Source organism: Cherax quadricarinatus, unplaced genomic scaffold (genome assembly GCF_038502225.1).
Source record: "Cherax quadricarinatus isolate ZL_2023a unplaced genomic scaffold, ASM3850222v1 Contig216, whole genome shotgun sequence".
Classification (NCBI taxonomy): Eukaryota; Metazoa; Arthropoda; class Malacostraca; order Decapoda; family Parastacidae; genus Cherax; species Cherax quadricarinatus.
Window position 1 is genome coordinate 86,057 of NW_027195242.1, and position 18,119 is coordinate 104,175.

General features: G+C 40.7%; 1 protein-coding gene across 1 annotated transcript in view; it reads left to right on the forward strand.

Moving 5' to 3' along the window:
* LOC128691029 (major facilitator superfamily domain-containing protein 6) overlaps positions 1-18,119 on the forward strand; it is a 159,143-nt gene that overhangs the window by 14,787 nt on the left and 126,237 nt on the right. The window contains exons 2-4 of the mRNA XM_070080197.1: positions 4,339-4,608; positions 6,796-7,140; positions 7,483-7,753. Of these exons, the coding sequence (XP_069936298.1) occupies positions 4,551-4,608; positions 6,796-7,140; positions 7,483-7,753 (674 nt within the window). The 5' untranslated portion in view covers positions 4,339-4,550. The remainder of the gene's footprint in view (positions 1-4,338; positions 4,609-6,795; positions 7,141-7,482; positions 7,754-18,119) is intronic.

Sequence of the window (18,119 nt, forward strand, 5' to 3'; positions counted from 1 at the left end):
GGTACCTGGGTGTTAGTCGACTGGTGTGGGTGGCATCCTGGGGGACAAGATTAAGGACCCCAATGGAAATAAGTTAGACAGTCCTCGATGACGAACTGACTTTCTTGGGTTATCCTGGGTGGCTAACCCTCTGGGGTTAAAAATCCAAACGAAATCTTATCTTATCTTATCACATCCACGTACGAGTTATTTCAAATACCAGCAGTCGATGGGTCAATTTTTGGCTTCCATACACGAGTAAAATTTCCATAAGTGAGTAGACCTCTAGGGGGGTTCCTTGACCCTGGTGAGGGACTCTTGCTCTTGATCTACGGAATTGTATCTCATTTCTTTGTTGGACTATATTATTGAAACTTGGGCAATGTATGATGGAAAGATGCTTCTTAACATAATAATAATAATAATAATAATAATAATCATATGTATAATAATAATAATACGTGTAATAATAATAGTATAATAATGTGATACAATAATAAAAATAGTATAATACATATAATAATAATACATATATAACAATAATGTACACCTACCATCCGACTTACGACCGAGTTTGGTTCAGAGAAACCGGTCGTAAGTCGAAATGGTCGTAAGTCGAACTTTACTACTGAATATCAACATCACATTTTTGTAATGGCTTTATTTTATTGTTTTATTTTTGTATTTCATGTTTTACTTTACTTTTTATGTTGTTAGTACTGTATTTTATACTGTAAGTCGAGTGGTCGTAAGTCGGATGGTAGGTGTACATATAATACTAATCATATGTATAATAATAATAATATGTGTAATAATAATAGTATAATAATGTGATACAATAATAAAAATAATATAATACACCTACCATCCGACTTGCGACCTGCTCGACTTACGACCTGCTCGACTTACGACCTGCTCGACTTACGACCTGCTCGACTTACGACCTGCTCGACTTACGACCTGCTCGACTTACGACCACTCGACTTACGACCGTGTTTTTTATGCCAAATTTCTGGGAAATAAACAAGTATTTGTGTTGTACACAGTGTTTATCCTAAACCTTACAGTATAAAATACAGTACTAACAACATAAAAAGTAAAGTAAAACATGAAATACCAAAATAAAACAATAAAATAAAGTCATTACTAAAATGTGATGTTGATATTCAGTAGTAAAGTTCGACTTACGACCATTTCGACTTACAACCGGTTTCTCGGAACCGAACTCGGTCGTAAGTCGGATGGGGTAGGTGTACATATATAACAATAATGTACTACATAATAATAATTATAATAATAGATGACTTCAAAAGGCCGTCACTAGATGGCATTGTTTACCACAACAAAGAGGGAGTGGTTTTGGCCGCCTCCACCTGTTACATGACATATTTTATGCATTCTAGAGTATATGTTATATTTCTTTGTTATTTATATTGTTTATTATTTCATATTAGATGAACTATGATAGATAAATAAGCCGTAGAGTTGATATTAGCAAAATTATTGAAGTACAGAATTTCATTGGAAAGGATTAATTGCATTTCAATTAATTTAACTTTTTGGGGGTCGGCAGGCCCTCTCAGAGACTTGTTCACAGGGTCGGTAAATTTCAAAAAAAAAATATTTGTTGTTATGAAAAGATAGAGAATCTTTTCCCGATCATAATGACTCCAAAAGTATGAAATTTGATGGAAAACTTAGAGATATGCTCTCGCGAAGTTAGTGGTCTCGACAATGTTTACGCATCGGCGATTTTGCCCACTTTGAGCCCTATTTTCGGCCAATTCCAATGTACTAGTCGACAAAAATCATAACTATTTTGCTAGAACTCCATTTTTTCTATCGAATGAGTACAAGAAACCACCCATTTACCGATTTCAGCTATCTAATACAGTGGTCAGAATTTAGCAATTTTGCCAATTTCACACAAATTTCAAAAGATGCCAATTTCCGAATAGCATCCAGAATAAACAAGAAAGACATTCCTGGCACTAAAATAACATTTCCTCTGTTCATTAGTCACATTTCCACACCCCTCTTACATTCTTTTGCTTTCCACTTTGAATTTTTATTCTCACAAAAAAATAGAAGATTTACTGTTATGCAGACTACTGCATTAGTGTAGAAATGGTATAAGTAATATCAGTGCACTTGTGAAAGAATATTAGACTCACCAGTTGGCGTGTATTGGACACATAACATGATTTGTTTACTTTTGATCTTTGGTAAAAATCGAACATTTCTGCTACTTTGAGCTCAATGTCAAGGTACTTTTCATTGTAAAATCAGTCAAAATCATCTCAATTTCTGTATTATGTCTTCCATTCTATAAAATTAGACCAGGAAAACTAGAATACAACAATAAATACGATATGAAAATACTGTGCAAAGTTGCTCTTTTAATCCAAAAACACGGTTAAAGTTTTTTTTTCTCATTACGCACTGTGTGCTGCAGGATTTTTTTTATACTGCACACAGTGACCACATAGACCCATTCTTTCATATGTAGGCCTACCAGCTTTCTCTTACTAGATTTGACGGCGCTAGAATTTATGCTTACTAGTACGTCAAAAAACCGCGTTTAAGCCGTACTAGTACGGCCAAAGCCCCAAACAGGTTAAATGAGGAAAATTGACTGCAAACGAGCAAATCCAGTTGCGAGCAAGGTCATGGAACGGATTAAGCTTGCAAGTAGAGGTTCCACTGTACTTATTTGGATTTTAGGTTTCGTATTTTTTCTTTATACATTGTAAATCATAATGAGAAAGGGTTAATATAAATTTCATGCTCTGAGAAAGGTTCCTATATTTATTGAATTTTGAGTCCTGCCTACAGTTGCCTTGGCAGGGCCAGAGCAAATGATTTCATGGGCCTTATACGGCCCATGGGCCAAACGTTCCCTACTTCAAGGTTTCTGGCCTAACAAAAAAGCTGAAAGATAGATTACAAATCACCCAGAACGAAATGGTGAGATTCATGACTCACGAAATCGTAATGACACGATTGCAAACAAACCATACCACGGGCGGGCTCTGAACCCGCGGTCAGAGAGTCTCAAAACTCCAGACCGTCGCATTAGCCACTGGACCAGCTAGCCACAATAAGATTAGTCCATTTTGTGTAGAAATATACCTAGTTGGACGAATCTTATTGTGGCTAGCTGGTCCAGTGGCTAACGCGACGGTCTGGAGTTTCAAGACTCTCTGACCGCGGGTTCAAATCCCGCCCGTGGTATGGTTTGGTGAGATTCATCGTTGGCCTGGTCTAAGAGAGCATGTAGGCCAGGATGAATTACAACAACTGGATATTCTGAATGTTGAAGACACAGTAAAACAACTGCTGTTAAATCAAGTTTATAATATTGCTCACAAGCAGAGTCCAGAATATCTTGCTGCCAAGCTTGTCAAGGCTGAGAGCCAAAACTAGTAGAGTACTAAGGGAAGGGAGCACAACTTTTTAGTACCCACAGTAGCATGGTCAGGCTTCAAATGCCTTTTATTGCACAGTAACAAAGGAGTGGAATGGACTGCCTGCTCATGTCAAAGCCTCTCGGCATGATCCAGTTCAGACAGCTGAAACATAAATAATGAATAAAGCTACAGAAAAGGAGAGTGATTTCTTATATAGCTAACATACATGTACCTATTACTGTAATATTCATATACCTATTACTATGATCTGACCCTCTCTTTAATGTTATTGCAAATAACTCAGTTTATTCCTAGTATATCTCCTTTTATTGCAAGTGCTTTTCATGCATTTGAGTTATTTAGCTGTTTTAACTTTTAAGGTTTAAATGATAAGCTATTACAAGAACCCCATTAGAAATAAGTCACTGACTCTTTTGGGTTATCCTGGTTGGTAGTCTACACATGTGCTGCTATGTATGATAATTTATATAATTGTATTTATGTGTACCTGAATAAACTTACACCCTGGTACCTACTTACTGCTAGGTGAACAATGATGGCAGGTGTCTTAAGGAAACATGTCGTGGTGTCTCCACCTGTACTGGGGATCAAACCCCAGATCTTAACCATTTCGGTGTCGGTCCCGTAATGTTACAGCTTTGAAGCCAGTGTCGGTCCCGTAATACTGCGCCAAAATTTTAGCGGATTCAAACCTTGCCAGAGAGCGCTGGTAGGTCTACATGTGAGAGAATTCATCTCTGTGGTCAGTGTGCACAATATAAAAAAATCATGCGGCAAACAGTGCATTATGAGAGAAAAAAATGGTGATTGTGTTTCTGGTTTAAAACAGTGACTTTGCAGTGTATTTTCATATGGTATTTATGGCTGTATTATCGTTTTCTTTATTTCATTTGATAGAATGGAAAATATATTACAGAATGGTTTACAGAGTCACCAGGGCACCTTGTCATCAAGAGTCACCAGGGCACCTTGTCATCAAGAGTCACCAGGGCACCTTGTCATCAAGAGTCACCAGGGCACCTTGTCATCAAGAGTCACCAGGGCACCTTGCCATCGAGAGTCACCAGGGCACCTTGTCATCGAGAGTCACCAGGGCACCTTGTCATCAAGAGTCACCAGGGCACCTTGTCATCAAGAGTCATGAGGATAAACAAGGCCTACCTGCCCCTCAAGGCTCACTACTTCTGCTTCTTTGGTTGTAAGTAGCATCTTTTAAGTTCGCCGTCTGGCATCACTTGTCACCTTCCTTTTGTCAGTGACATTGAAGGCAATCAAAGGCAAAATATTTTTATTTTAGCTACAATCATGGTGATGATGCTTCCAATCTGAAGAACTGGAACTGCCCCTCCTCTTCCTTGGATCAGACATGGTTATCCTCACAGGTGCTCTCTCACCTACAGGTTAAACTCTCATATAATAATGGTAACAATTAAAATAATATAATATAAAAATAGGAGAGGGGAGTTCTTAGATGGAGAATTAGAAGTATTGGGAAGATGGAGGGAATATTTTGAGGAACTGTTGAATGATGAAGATAGGGAAGCTGTGATTTTGTGTATAGGGCAAGGAGGAATAACATCTTGTAGGAGTGAGGAAGAGCCAGTTGTGAGTGTGGGGGAAGTTCATGAGGCACTGAGTAGAATGAAAGGGTGTAAGGCAGCTGGGATTGATGAGATAATGACAGAAATGTTAAAAGTAGGTGGGATATAGTTTTGGAGTAGTTAGTGCTTTTAGTTAATAAATGTATGGTAGAGGCTAAGGTACCTAGGGATTGGCAGAGAACATGCATAGTTCCTTTGTATAAAGGTGGAGGGGACAAAACAGAGTGTAAAATTATAGGGGAATAAGCCTGTTGAGTGTACCTGGTAAAGTGTATGGAAAAATTATTTGTGAAAGAATTAAGAGTAAGACAGAGAGTAGGATAGCAGATGAACAAGGAGGCTTTCGGAAGGGTAGGGGGTATGTGGACCAGGTGTTTACAGTGAAACATATAGGTGAACAGTATTTAGATAAGGCTAAAGAGGTTTTTGTGGCATTTATGGATTTGAAAAAGGCATATGACAGGGTGGATAGGGGGGCAATGTGGCAGATGTTGCGAATGTATGGAATAGAAGGTAGGTTACTGTAAGCAGTGAAGAGTTTTTATGAGGATAGTGAGGCTCAGGTTAGAGTATGTAGGACAGGGAGATTATTTCCCAGTTAAAGTAGGCCTTTGACAGGGATGTGTGATGTCACAATGGTTGTTCAATATATTTATAGGTGGGGTTGTAAGAGAAGTAAATGCTCAAGTGTTGGCAAGAGGTGTGGGGTTAAAAGATAAAGAATCTAATACAAAGTGGGAGTTGTCACAGTTGCTCTTTGCTGATGACACTGTGCTCTTGGGAGATTCTGTTGAGAAGTTTCTGAGGTTGGTTGATGAGTTTGGTAGGGTATGTAAAAGAAGAAAATTAAAAGTGAAAATAGGAAAGAGTAAGGTTATGAGGATAACAAAAAAATTTAGGTAATGGAATAGTGGATATCAGATGGAAGGAGTTTTAAGTGAATGTATTCAGATATTTGGGAGGGGACTTGTCAGCAGATGGGTCTATGAAAGATGAGGCGAATCATAGAATTGACGAGGTGTAAAGGTGAGCGGTGCACTGAGGAGTTTGTGAAGACAAAGAACTTCATCTGTGGAAGCAAAGAGGGAAATGTATGAGTGTATAGTTATACCAGCACTCTTATATGGGTGTGAAGTATGGGTGATGAATGTTGCAACAAGGAGAAGGCTGGAAGCAGTGGAGATGTTATGTCTGTGGGCAATGTGCAGTGTGAATATAATGAAGAAAATCTGTAGTTTGGAAATTAGGAGGTGTGGGGTTACTAAAAGTATTATCCAGAAAGCTGCAGAGGGGTTGGTGAGCTGGTTCAGTCATTTAAAGAGGATTGAACAAAATAGAATAACTTGGAAATCATATGAATTTGTAGTGGAGGGCAGGGTAGGGGTCGGCCTTGGAAAGTTTGGGAGGGGTAAAGGAAGTTTTGTGTGCGAGGGGCTTGGACTTCGAGCAAGCATGTGTGAGCATGTTAAATTGGAGCGAGTAGAAACAAATATTTTTTATGACGACATGCTGTTGGAGTGTAAGCAAGGTAACATTTATGAATAGATTCAGGGAAATCAGCAGGCTAGACTTGAGTCCTGGAGATGGGAAGTACAGTGTCTGCACTCTGAAGGAGGGATGTTATGTTACAGTTTTATAACTGTAGTCTAAGCATTCCTCTGGCTAGACAGTGATGGAGTGAATGATGAGAGTATTTTTTCTTTTATGGGTCACCCCGCCTTGGTTGGAAACAGCCAAAGTGTCAATTAAAAAAAATTACCATTAATATAATAATAATATTTCAGGTACATCACCAATCATACCATTCCTGGTGGTGATTGGCGTTCAGCTTGGCATCCCGGTGTCAGTGATGGGCACCTTCTCAGCTGTGTTGTTGATACTGGTGATGCTGATGAAGCCAGTGGTGGCGACTCTCGCCGATGCCTTCCCTTCATACCGCCACACCATCTTCCTGCTGATGTTGGGGCTGATGGTGACATGCTACAGCTCCCTGGCATTTGTGCCCCCCTTGAGGGCAGAACCAAGGGTGGCAGGGCAGCTAGTGGACAGCACCGCCCAAGTGGCGGTGTTGCCAGTGACTGATAAGCCTGGTCTGGCAAAAAGCCCATTGCTACTGAGTCAGGACGACGGTAATTGGAACGAATTATCAGAGTCATCGAATCTAATGAATTGCCCACCTTTAAAAATAATAGGCCTGCTGCTCCATGCTAAGCAGATCCCCCTCCAACCCTTCATGACCCACCTCTGCTTAAAACAAATCAAGATTTAAGCCTCTATTGTCCTACTTGGTAGATTTTTCCACTCCACCATTCTGTCCCTTAACCATGGCTTTTCTTTCTAAATCCAAAGTAATCCAATTTTAATATGTTGAGTCACTTGATTGGTCACATTTGGTAGTTATTGTATTTATGTCTGTTATCCCATGCTGGTCTACTCCTTCCTCCTGTTAATTGCCATTGGTCTGTCTCCAGGAGGGTGCTACATAGCCCTGGCATGGGACTGCATAGCCACCTGCCAAGACCCATGGTCGTGCTACCTGGGTAACAAGACCACCCCAGACCTGAGACTGTCACTCCTGCAGAAAGACCATGGTTTAATGCTGTCAGACTTGCAGGGAGACCACAATCTAACACTTCTCCACTCTGGTCGTGGCCTCCAGGAGAAAGAGGAGGAGGTCATAGGACACTGGTATAAGCTAGATGGAGTCAATGCTACCTGGGATGGCCTGTCAGCGAATGTCAGGTAATGACTGAGTCATGGTCACTGTGTTTTCTTCTAAACCCTTAAACTGTCCAAATGTAAATCTACGTTTGTACGCATAGTGCTCCGAACGTAGATCTACGTTTTATTTTTCAGTCCTTCAAATTTGGTGCAATAGGCTTGAGTCGCCTAGACATGAAAGAATGTGTCTGTGTACTCAGTGTGCGCAGTAATAAAAAAAATCAGTAACCACTTACTACCTTGTGGGAGCACCAGTTCAATTGAGCGCCAGCTAGATCATATAGCGTGGCAAATACCAGGGATTCACTGATGCCATGCCGCATTAACACTCCCCTTTTCAGAGAAAAGTAAAAATAGGTTAGATAAATACATGAGTGGGTGTGGGTGGGTGTGAGTTAGACCTGACTAGCTTGTGCTACTAAGTTTGATGTTGTGCTCCTTCCTTCAGTGGATGTGACCTGACTAGGTGGGTCATTGGTCTGAGTCGTGGGGGGTGACATGGACCTGCCTCACATGGGCCAGTAGGCCTGCTGCAGTGTTCCTTTTTTCTTATGCTCTTATGTATTCGGCAGACTGGCAGGTTGGCCGGCTGACTGGCTGGCTGGCTGGCTGCCTTTGGCTGTCTCTCTGTCTATATCTCTGTATGTCTATATCTCTGTCTATCTACATCTCTGTTTATCTATATATCTGTCTATCTCTGTCTCTCTCTCACATGTATACATAAGTACAGTTACTATACATAGTGTAAATTACCCAGGGTAACCCAAAAGTTCCAGGCATAGATAGACAGACAGACAGACAGACATGTTTGTGTGTATCAGTGAAAACAAGTGAAGCCAGGGTTCCCCTAGTGCCCATTTATTGAAGGTCACTGAGCTGTCAGCAGTTGTCATAACACCATTCTTCAAGGAGTTTGATATATGCTCCAGGCACACAGGCAGACAGAAAGATAAGCAGTGCTAGACAGATAAGCAGAGACAGACAGACAGGCAGACAGATAGACAGACACACAGATAGACAAGACATGTTTGTGTGTAACAGTGATAACACATACAGCGAGGGTTAGCTGGAGCAGTGGGCATTTATCAAATGTCACTGGGCTGTCAACAGTATTGGGCTGTCTTTCATAACAACATAAATGTCACTGGGCTGTCAACAGTATTGGGCTGTCTTTCATAACAACATGCTTCAGGGTATATGCCAGGGTATCTAAAACATTGCTGGGACCTATAAATACTTTGTATATATGTGATGAATGGTTTTGAAAACCGACAAGTTAAAGATTGAGACACTTAAGCAACATGTGGGAATCTTTATTCAGGAAGCGTTTTGCCACACAGTGGCTTCATCAGTCCAAAACAAAGCAGAAGATGTAAGGAGAGGAGGAGTTGACGTAATCAGTCCCTCGGCCGAGGGACTGATTACCTTAAACTACGTTTCCTAAATAAAGATTCCCATATATTGCGTAAGTGTCTCAATCTTCACTTTGTATATATTTCTAGACAATAGTAAATAACCCAGGCAGGTGTAAATGTTCACCTGTCAATGTGATTGTTACTATTTGAGCACTATTTCAGTACATAATATTAGTGTCAGAACAAAGATCGGCTGTGAAATTATAAGAACTATTATAAATTGTAATTATCAGAACATAAAAAATATATAAATTAAAATAAAAATGACTAAAAAAGGTATATTCGCAACACTTGTGCAAGTGGCAAGAGTTGATTGTTGCCGTCAGGTGAGCATCCAGAGAAAACTTCGCAGTCTTATATCTCAGTAAGTACTGATCCTAAATTTTTTTTATCCTATAATATGTAGAAAAATGTGCTCTTCATTTTAAAAAAAAATATTTTTTTTATTTTTAAAATATTTGGAGCGCTACGCGAGTGAACGTAGATTTATGCTTGGACAGTTTAAGGGTTAACAGACCATCCATTAAAATTACTTTGCACTCTTCAAGACCAGAGTTGTAATAAAGTTGGTACAATTACCGACAATATGTAAAGTAAAAGGACACAAGTGCAACTAATGTGACATTTTATTGTGGCAACGTTTCGCTCTCCAGGAGCTTTATCAAGCCATTACAAACAATACATGGACACAGAGGGTATATAAAGGCTCAGAGTGAGGTGCAGTACTAGTGAGGTACCATTTACATGTTCACTAGTGGTAGTAGTAGTAGTAGTAGTGACAAAAGTAATACAATATGGTAGAGCAATTAATTCGTACATGTGAAAAAGGATATAAAAGCTATTACTTGGGTAACATAAAAATAGGTTGGACAAATATAGACTGGAATGAGGCAGCTTGTTTCATTCATTCACCAAACATTCACTGAGTTACATTTTCCTTCCTTTTTCATCAAAGACTGCAAGAAAAGAGCTCTTCAGATCATTAATTCTCCACACACCAACACCACTCCCAGCAAAGTTATAATTCTTCCCAACAGCCAGGTTGCACTGAACGTCTCAAAAGTACTTTCACAAGCTAACACCAGAGTCGCCATCGCTTCTACCACTTCAATAAAGGATATAACCAGGACAAAATCCAAGCTCCATGAACCAGTCAATGCAGGAGTTTACACTATACCCTGTGGAGGCTGTGACAAGATTTATGTAGGTGAAACAGCAAGAAACCTCGACACCCGCCTCAATGAACACATTTACGCATGTAGGAGTGATAACTTGAACAACGCCTGTGTATAAAACCGAAATTCCACCAATCATCTCATGAAATTCAGAGACGCCCAATTAGTGATTAAAGAAACTAATTTCCGCAGACGCAAGTGCCTCGAATCAGCGCTGATCGCTGTTTCTAATACAGTTAAACAAAACAACGGCAGCTTCACCATCTCTGAAGTCTTAACAAGAATCCTCCTGAAAACAGTAAACCCTGCCATCACATAGTCTCTCCTGTTATACTACACAAAGCACATTACAGAGAGTGAACACTGAAACAAGCTGCCTCTTTCCAGTCTATATTTGTCCAACCTATTTTTATGTTACCCAAGTAATAGCTTTTATATCCTTTTACTCATGTACGAATTAATTGCTCTACCATATTGTATTACTTTTGTCACTACCACTACTACCACTACTACTACTACTACTACTACCACTAGTGAACATCGAAATGGTACCTCACTAGTATTGCACCTCACTCTGAGCCTTTATATACCCTCTGTGTCTATGTATTGTTTGTAACAGCTTGATAAAGCTCCTGGAGAGCGAAACGTTGCCACAATAAAATGTCACATTAGTTGCACTTGTGTCCTTTTACTTTACACAAGGCCAGAGTTGCAGCCTGCATTCTATAAAGTTGTGTGACTGACTCACTGACTGTGTAACAGACTTGTCTACCTGACTAATAGACTGACTGATTACTCAATTCTTCTCACAGTTATCTTAAAATTACCAGTCACTGTTTCAACCATTAACTCTGACCTTTTACTACTATTATTGCTACTACTACTACTACTGCTGCTGCTGCTATTACTATTGCTGCCATAAACATCTATTCCGTACCTGGCTACACAGCCATACACAATTGTAGAGCAGATTAATTAGGAGGTGGCACAGCTATATACAGTGGTACCCTGAGTTTCGTACAGCTATATACAGTGGTACCCCGAGTTTCGTACAGCTATATACAGTGGTACCCCAAGTTTTGAACAGCTATATACAGTGGTACTCCGAGTTTCATACAGCTATCTACAGTGGTACCCCGAGTTTCGTACAGCTATATACAATGGTACCCCGAGTTTCGTACAGCTATATACAGTGGTACTCAGAGTTTCGTACAGCTCCCAACTCGAACAGTTTTATAAGTGTATTATTGTCTGTGCTTTTGTTAGCGTATTTTTGGGGGTCTGAAACAGACTAATCTAATTTACATTATTCCTTATTGGAACAGATTCGTTCAGTAACGGCACTAACAGCCATCTGGAACGAAGAAAGTTCGAAACTCGGGGTACCACTGTATTACTCTGATGCACTCTACTTGCACTAGGAATTAGTATGGTGAATATATATTTGCTAAATTTAAATACAAAAAGCTAAAAAACTTAACAGTTGGAGCAATCTACGGAGAACCTCACTCCAATATTAACTCAGTTAGTGAAAACCTGAGAAACACAATAACTGACACAAAGATAAATAAACACCACCTAGTACTTACACGTGACTTATATATAAACCTCATCCATCACCACAACCCACATGTAACTGAATTCACAAACACTATGAGCAACTGCTTACTTGTGCCAACTATAACAAATCCTACAAGAATCTCCGAGTCCAGTGTCTCGTTACTTCAATTCAGATGTTTATTTCCTTGCAAAGTTTACAAAGTGTGGTTTACAAGCTATAAGATATTAATTACAAAGACGGCCATTAGCATGCCTAGGCATTTCGGGCAGGTTAATACTAATTCAGGCTCTGATCCACCAGGAGGCCTGGTCACAGACCGGGCCGCGGGGGCGTTGACCCCCGGAACTCTCTCCAGGTAATATTGATATGGGTTATGGAGCAGTACATTTGAACATCGTCTTCTTTCAACAAACCTGCCGTATCCCACCAAGGCAGGATGGCCCAAAAAGAAAAACAAAGTTTCTCTTTTTAAATTTAGTAATTTATACAAGAGAAGGGGTTACTAGCAACTTGCTCCTGGCATTTTAGTCGCCTCTTACAACACACATGGCTTATGGAGGAAGAATTCTGTTCCACTTCCCCATGGAGATAAGAGGAAATAAACAAGAACAAGAACTAGAAAGAAAATAGAAGAAAACCCAGAGGGGTGTGTGTATATATGCTTGTACATGTATGTGTAGTGTGACCTAAGTGTAAGTAGCAGTAGCAAGATGTACCTGAAATCTTGCATATTTATGTGACAGAAAAAAGACACCAGCAATCCTACCATCATGTAAAACAATTACAGGCTTTCCTTTTGCGCTCACTTGGCAGGACGGTAGTACCTCCCTGGGTGGTTGCTGTCTACCAACCTACTACCACAGGACGGTAGTACCCCCCTGGGTGGTTGCTGTCTACCAACCTACTACCACAGTACGGTAGTACCTCCCTGGGTGGTTGCTGTCTACCAACCTACTACCACAGGACGGTAGTACCCCCCTGGGTGGTTGCTGTCTACCAACCTACTACCACAGGACGGTAGTACCTCCCTGGGTGGTTGCTGTCTACCAACCTACTACAACAGGACGGTAGTACCCCCCTGGGTGGTTGCTGTCTACCAACCTACTACCACAGTACGGTAGTACCTCCCTGGGTGGTTGCTGTCTACCAACCTACTACCACAGGACGGTAGTACCTCCCTGGGTGGTTGCTGTCTACCAACCTACTACCACAGGACGGTAGTACCTCCCTGGGTGGTTGTTGTCTACCAACCTACTACCACAGGACGGTAGTACCTCCCTGGGGGGTTGCTGTCTACCAACCTACTACCACAGGATGGTAGTACCTCCCTGGGGGGTTGCTGTCTACCAATCTACTACCACAGGACGGTAGTACCTCCCTGGGTGGTTGCTGTCTACCAACCTACTACCACAGGATGGTAGTACCTCCCTGGGTGGTTGCTGTCTACCAACCTACTACCACAGGAGGGTAGTACCTCCCTGGGTGGTTGTTGTCTACCAACCTACTACCACAGGACGGTAGTACCTCCCTGGGTGGTTGTTGTCTACCAACCTACTACCACAAGATGGTAGTACCTCCCTGGGCGGTTGCTGTCTACCAACCTACTACCACAGGACGGTAGTACCTCCCTGGGTGGTTGTTGTCTACCAACCTACTACCACAGGACGGTAGTACCTCCCTGGGCGGTTGCTGTCTACCAACCTACTACCACAGGACGGTAGTACCTCCCTGGGCGGTTGTTGTCTACCAACCTACTACCACAGGACGGTAGTACCTCCCTGGGCGGTTGCTGTCTACCAACCTACTACCACAGGATGGTAGTACCTCCCTGGGTGGTTGCTGTCTACCAACCTACTACCACAGGACGGTAGTACCTCCCTGGGTGGTTGTTGTCTACCAACCTACTACCACAGGACGGTAGTACCTCCCTGGGTGGTTGTTGTCTACCAACCTACTACCACAAGATGGTAGTACCTCCCTGGGCGGTTGCTGTCTACCAACCTACTACCACAGGACGGTAGTACCTCCCTGGGTGGTTGTTGTCTACCAACCTACTACCACAGGACGGTAGTACCTCCCTGGGCGGTTGCTGTCTACCAACCTACTACCACAGGACGGTAGTACCTCCCTGGGCGGTTGCTGTCTACCAACCTACTACCACAGGACGGTAGTACCTCCCTGGGCGGTTGCTGTCTACCAACCTACTACCACAGGATGGTAGTACCTCCCTGGGTGGTTGCTGTCTACCAACCTACTACCACAGGATGGTAGTACCTCCCTGGGTGGTTGCTGTCTACCAACCTACTACCACAGGACGGTAGTACCTCCCTGGGTGGTTGTCTACCAACCTACTACCACAGGACGGTAGTACCTCCCTGGGTGGTTGCTGTCTACGAACCTACTACCACAGGATGGTAGTACCTCCCTGGGTGGTTGCTGTCTACCAACCTACTACCTAGGACATTTGAAAATATTATTAGATATATACATAATTAGATACATACCTAATTAGGTACATAAATTATTAGATTTAAAATAGTTAGATAGGACAAATCATATAACAATATTATAAATGGTAAATTTAGTAATGGGATTGGATTTGTCTTGGCATCATACATTGTTTCTATTAAAGTTCATATACTGGAAGAGTATCTTAGGAAAACTTGAAGTTCCTAAACCTGTATTCCCTGGAACGCAGGCGGGAGAGATACATGATTATATACACCTGGAAAATCCTAGAGGGACTAGTACCGAACTTGCACACGAAAATCACTCACAATGAAAGCAAAAGACTCGGCAGATGATGCAACATCTCCCCAATGAAAAGCAGGGGTGTCACTAGCACGTTAAGAGACAATACAGTAAGTGTCTGGGGCCCAAGACTGTTCAGCTGCCTCCCAGCATACATAAGCGGGATTACCAATAGACCGCTGGCTGTCTTCAAGCTGGCACTGGACAAGCACCTAAAGTCGGTACCTGACCAGCCGGGCTGTGGCTTGTACTTTGGATTGAGTGCAGTCAGCAGTAACAGCCTGGTTGATCAGGCTCTGATCCACCATGAAGTCTGGTCACACACCAGACCATGGGGGCGTTGACCCCCAGAACTCTCTCCAGGTAAATTCCCGGTAACTTAAGATTTAACCATTAACCTTTTCAGGGTTTCGGCCGTACTATTACGGCTTACGTGCCAGGGCCCTTGACGTACTAGTACTCATAAATTCTAGCGCCTTCAAATCTAGTAAGAGAAAGCTGGTAGGCCTACATATGAAAGAATGGGTCTATGTGGTCAGTGTGCTCAGTATAAAAAAAATCCTGCAGCATACAGTGCGTAATGAGAAAAAAAAAAACTTTGACTGTGTTTTTGGATTAAAACAGCGACTTTGCACTGTATTTTCGTATGGTATTTATTGTTGTATTCTAGTTTTCCTGGTCTCATTTGATAGAATGGAAGACATATTACAGAAATTGAGACGATTTTGACTGGTTTTACAATGAAAAGTACCTTGAAATTGAGCTCAAAGTAGCAGAAATGTTCAATTTTTACCAAAGTTCAAAAGCAAAGAAATCATGCTAAGCGTCCTATACACGTCAACTGGTGAGTCTAATATTCTTTCACAAGTGCACTGATATTATTTATACCATTTCTACACTAATGCAGTAGTCTGCATAACAGTAAATCTTCTATATTTTGTGAGAATAAAAATTCAAAATGGAAAGCAAAAGAATGTAAGAGAGGCATGTGGACGTGACTGATGAGCATAGGAAATGTTATTTTAGTGCCAGGAATGTCTTTCTTGTTTATTCTGGACCCTATTCGGAAATTGGCATCTTTTGAAATTTGTGTGAAATTGGTAAAATTGCAGAATTCTGACCACTGTATTGGATAGTTGAAATCAGTAAATGGGTGGTTTCTTGTACTCATTCGATAGAAAAAATGGAGTTCTGGCAAAATAGGTATGATTTTTGTCCACTAGTACACTGGAATTGGCCAAAAATAGGGCTCAAATTGGGCAAAATCTCCAATGCATAAACATCGTCGAGACCGCTAACTTCGCGAGAGCATAATTCCGAAAGTTTTCCATTAAATTTCATACTTTTGGTGTCATTATGATCGGGAAAAGATTCTCTATCTTTTCATAAGAAAAAATAATTTTTTTTTTGAAATTTGGGAGACCCTGAGAACAAGTCTCTTAGAGGGCCTGTGGACCCTGAAAGGGTTAAACTGTCCGAACGTAGATCTACATTTTTTACATGCTTTCAAAGGGAGAAAAATCAAGGTCAGAGTGCTACACGCATCAGCATAGATCTACCTTTGGACAGTTTAACCCGTAAACGATCCAAACGTATATATATGTTCTTTCGCCCAGTGCCCCGAATATTTTGAAAATTAAAAAAATCATTTTTTATTAAAATAAAGAGAACATTTTTCTAAGTGTTATAAGATAAAAAAAACAAATAGGGTCAGTACTTACCTAGATATGATGCTGTGAAGTTGGCTCTGGATGCTCACCTGATGGCAACATCGAGTCCTGCCACTTGCAGGAGTGTTGCCGATATACCTTTTTTTCTCATTTTCATATTATTATATATAATTTTTATGTTCTGACAATTACAATTTATAATAGTTCTTGTCATTTCATAACCAATCTTTGTTCTGACACTAATAGTAGGTACTGAAATTGTATTAAAATAGTCACAACCACACTGACAGGTGTCTTGAAATATATACAAAGTATTTATAGGTCTGACGTTTTTGGGTTATCGTAGGTTCTCTACACATATGCTGCTATGTATGATAATTCTATGTAACTGTATTTGTGTATACCTGAATAAACTTACTTACTTACCCAGCAATGTTTTAGATACGTGGGAGTATGTAATAATAATAAGAAGAAGAAGAAGAAGAATAAGAATAATAATAATAATGTAATAATAAGTTGGTTTGAAGCATGTAAAACAAGCGTCAGCCACGCCTGGTAGTGCAGTCATAAGATGAGATAATATAAATGGTGACATTTGATGAGCATACACGAGGGTGCAGTGATAGGACAAGATAAGAGGTGACATTTGATGAGCGTAGACCTGCTTTGTTTTCACTGGTACACAAACATGTCTGTCTATTTGTCTGTCAAGCTCCCTGTCTATCCGTCTAGCTCTCCGTCTCAGAGAGAGCCACAAGACTGCCTCATCATGTTTACTCATTATATCTTCAAGCATTTATACCATGTTTAATTGTATTTATGTGTACCTGTGAGACAGAGATAGAGACAGAGATAGATTCAGAGAGACAGAGATAGACATCGATACAGACAGACAAACGGAGATAGAGCCAGCCAGCCATACAGTCCACTGTATACAGTGGACCCCCGCTTAACGATCACCTCCCAATGCGACCAATTATGTAAGTGCATTTATGTAAGTGCGTTTGTATGTGTATGTTTGGGGGTCTGAAATGGACTAATCTACTTCACAATATTCCTTATGGGAACAAATTCGGTCAGTATTGGCACCTGAACATACTTCTGGAATGAAAAAATATCGTTAACCGGGGGTCCACTGTATATACATTCAGGGCACTAGCGGTAAGAACGTATATATTCGTTTGGAGCATTTATGGGTAAAGGGTTTATAGGCAATAGCTATATTAAGAATTTAATGTTTACAGTCATTGGCTTGATCATATCTGGACAAACACTATCTCCCCATTAAAATCAGGCATAATCACAGATAACACCACTAATCACTACCCCACCTTTCTCATAACCAACTTATGTAAATCATCCCAGGACACAAGTCAAATCACATTCTGACTGCATGATGAGTCATCAGTTAATAACTTTATTTTAGAATTGAGTAACATTGACAGGCAGAGAGAGCTAGCAGTCAACCTCAATATTGATGAATGTGTCAATATTTTTCTGCAAAAAAAACAAAAGCCTCTATAAGAGGCCTTGCCCAATAAAATCAAAGCAGATCACAGCAGAGACTAAACAGCCACTGGCTTACACCATTCTAAAATCTATCGATAAAACACATCTGTATAAAAAACAGTACAGAATGGGAGTAATAACAAAGGATCTGGCAAAATGCATCTCGTTAATTCTTACTAATCTAATAAGGAGGTCTAAAAAACTGTACGTATTATGAAAACAGATTTGATGACATAAAAGGGGATACAAAAAAGACCTGGAAAACTCTATCTGAAATTCTAGGATCTTAAAAGCTGTCTCAAAACA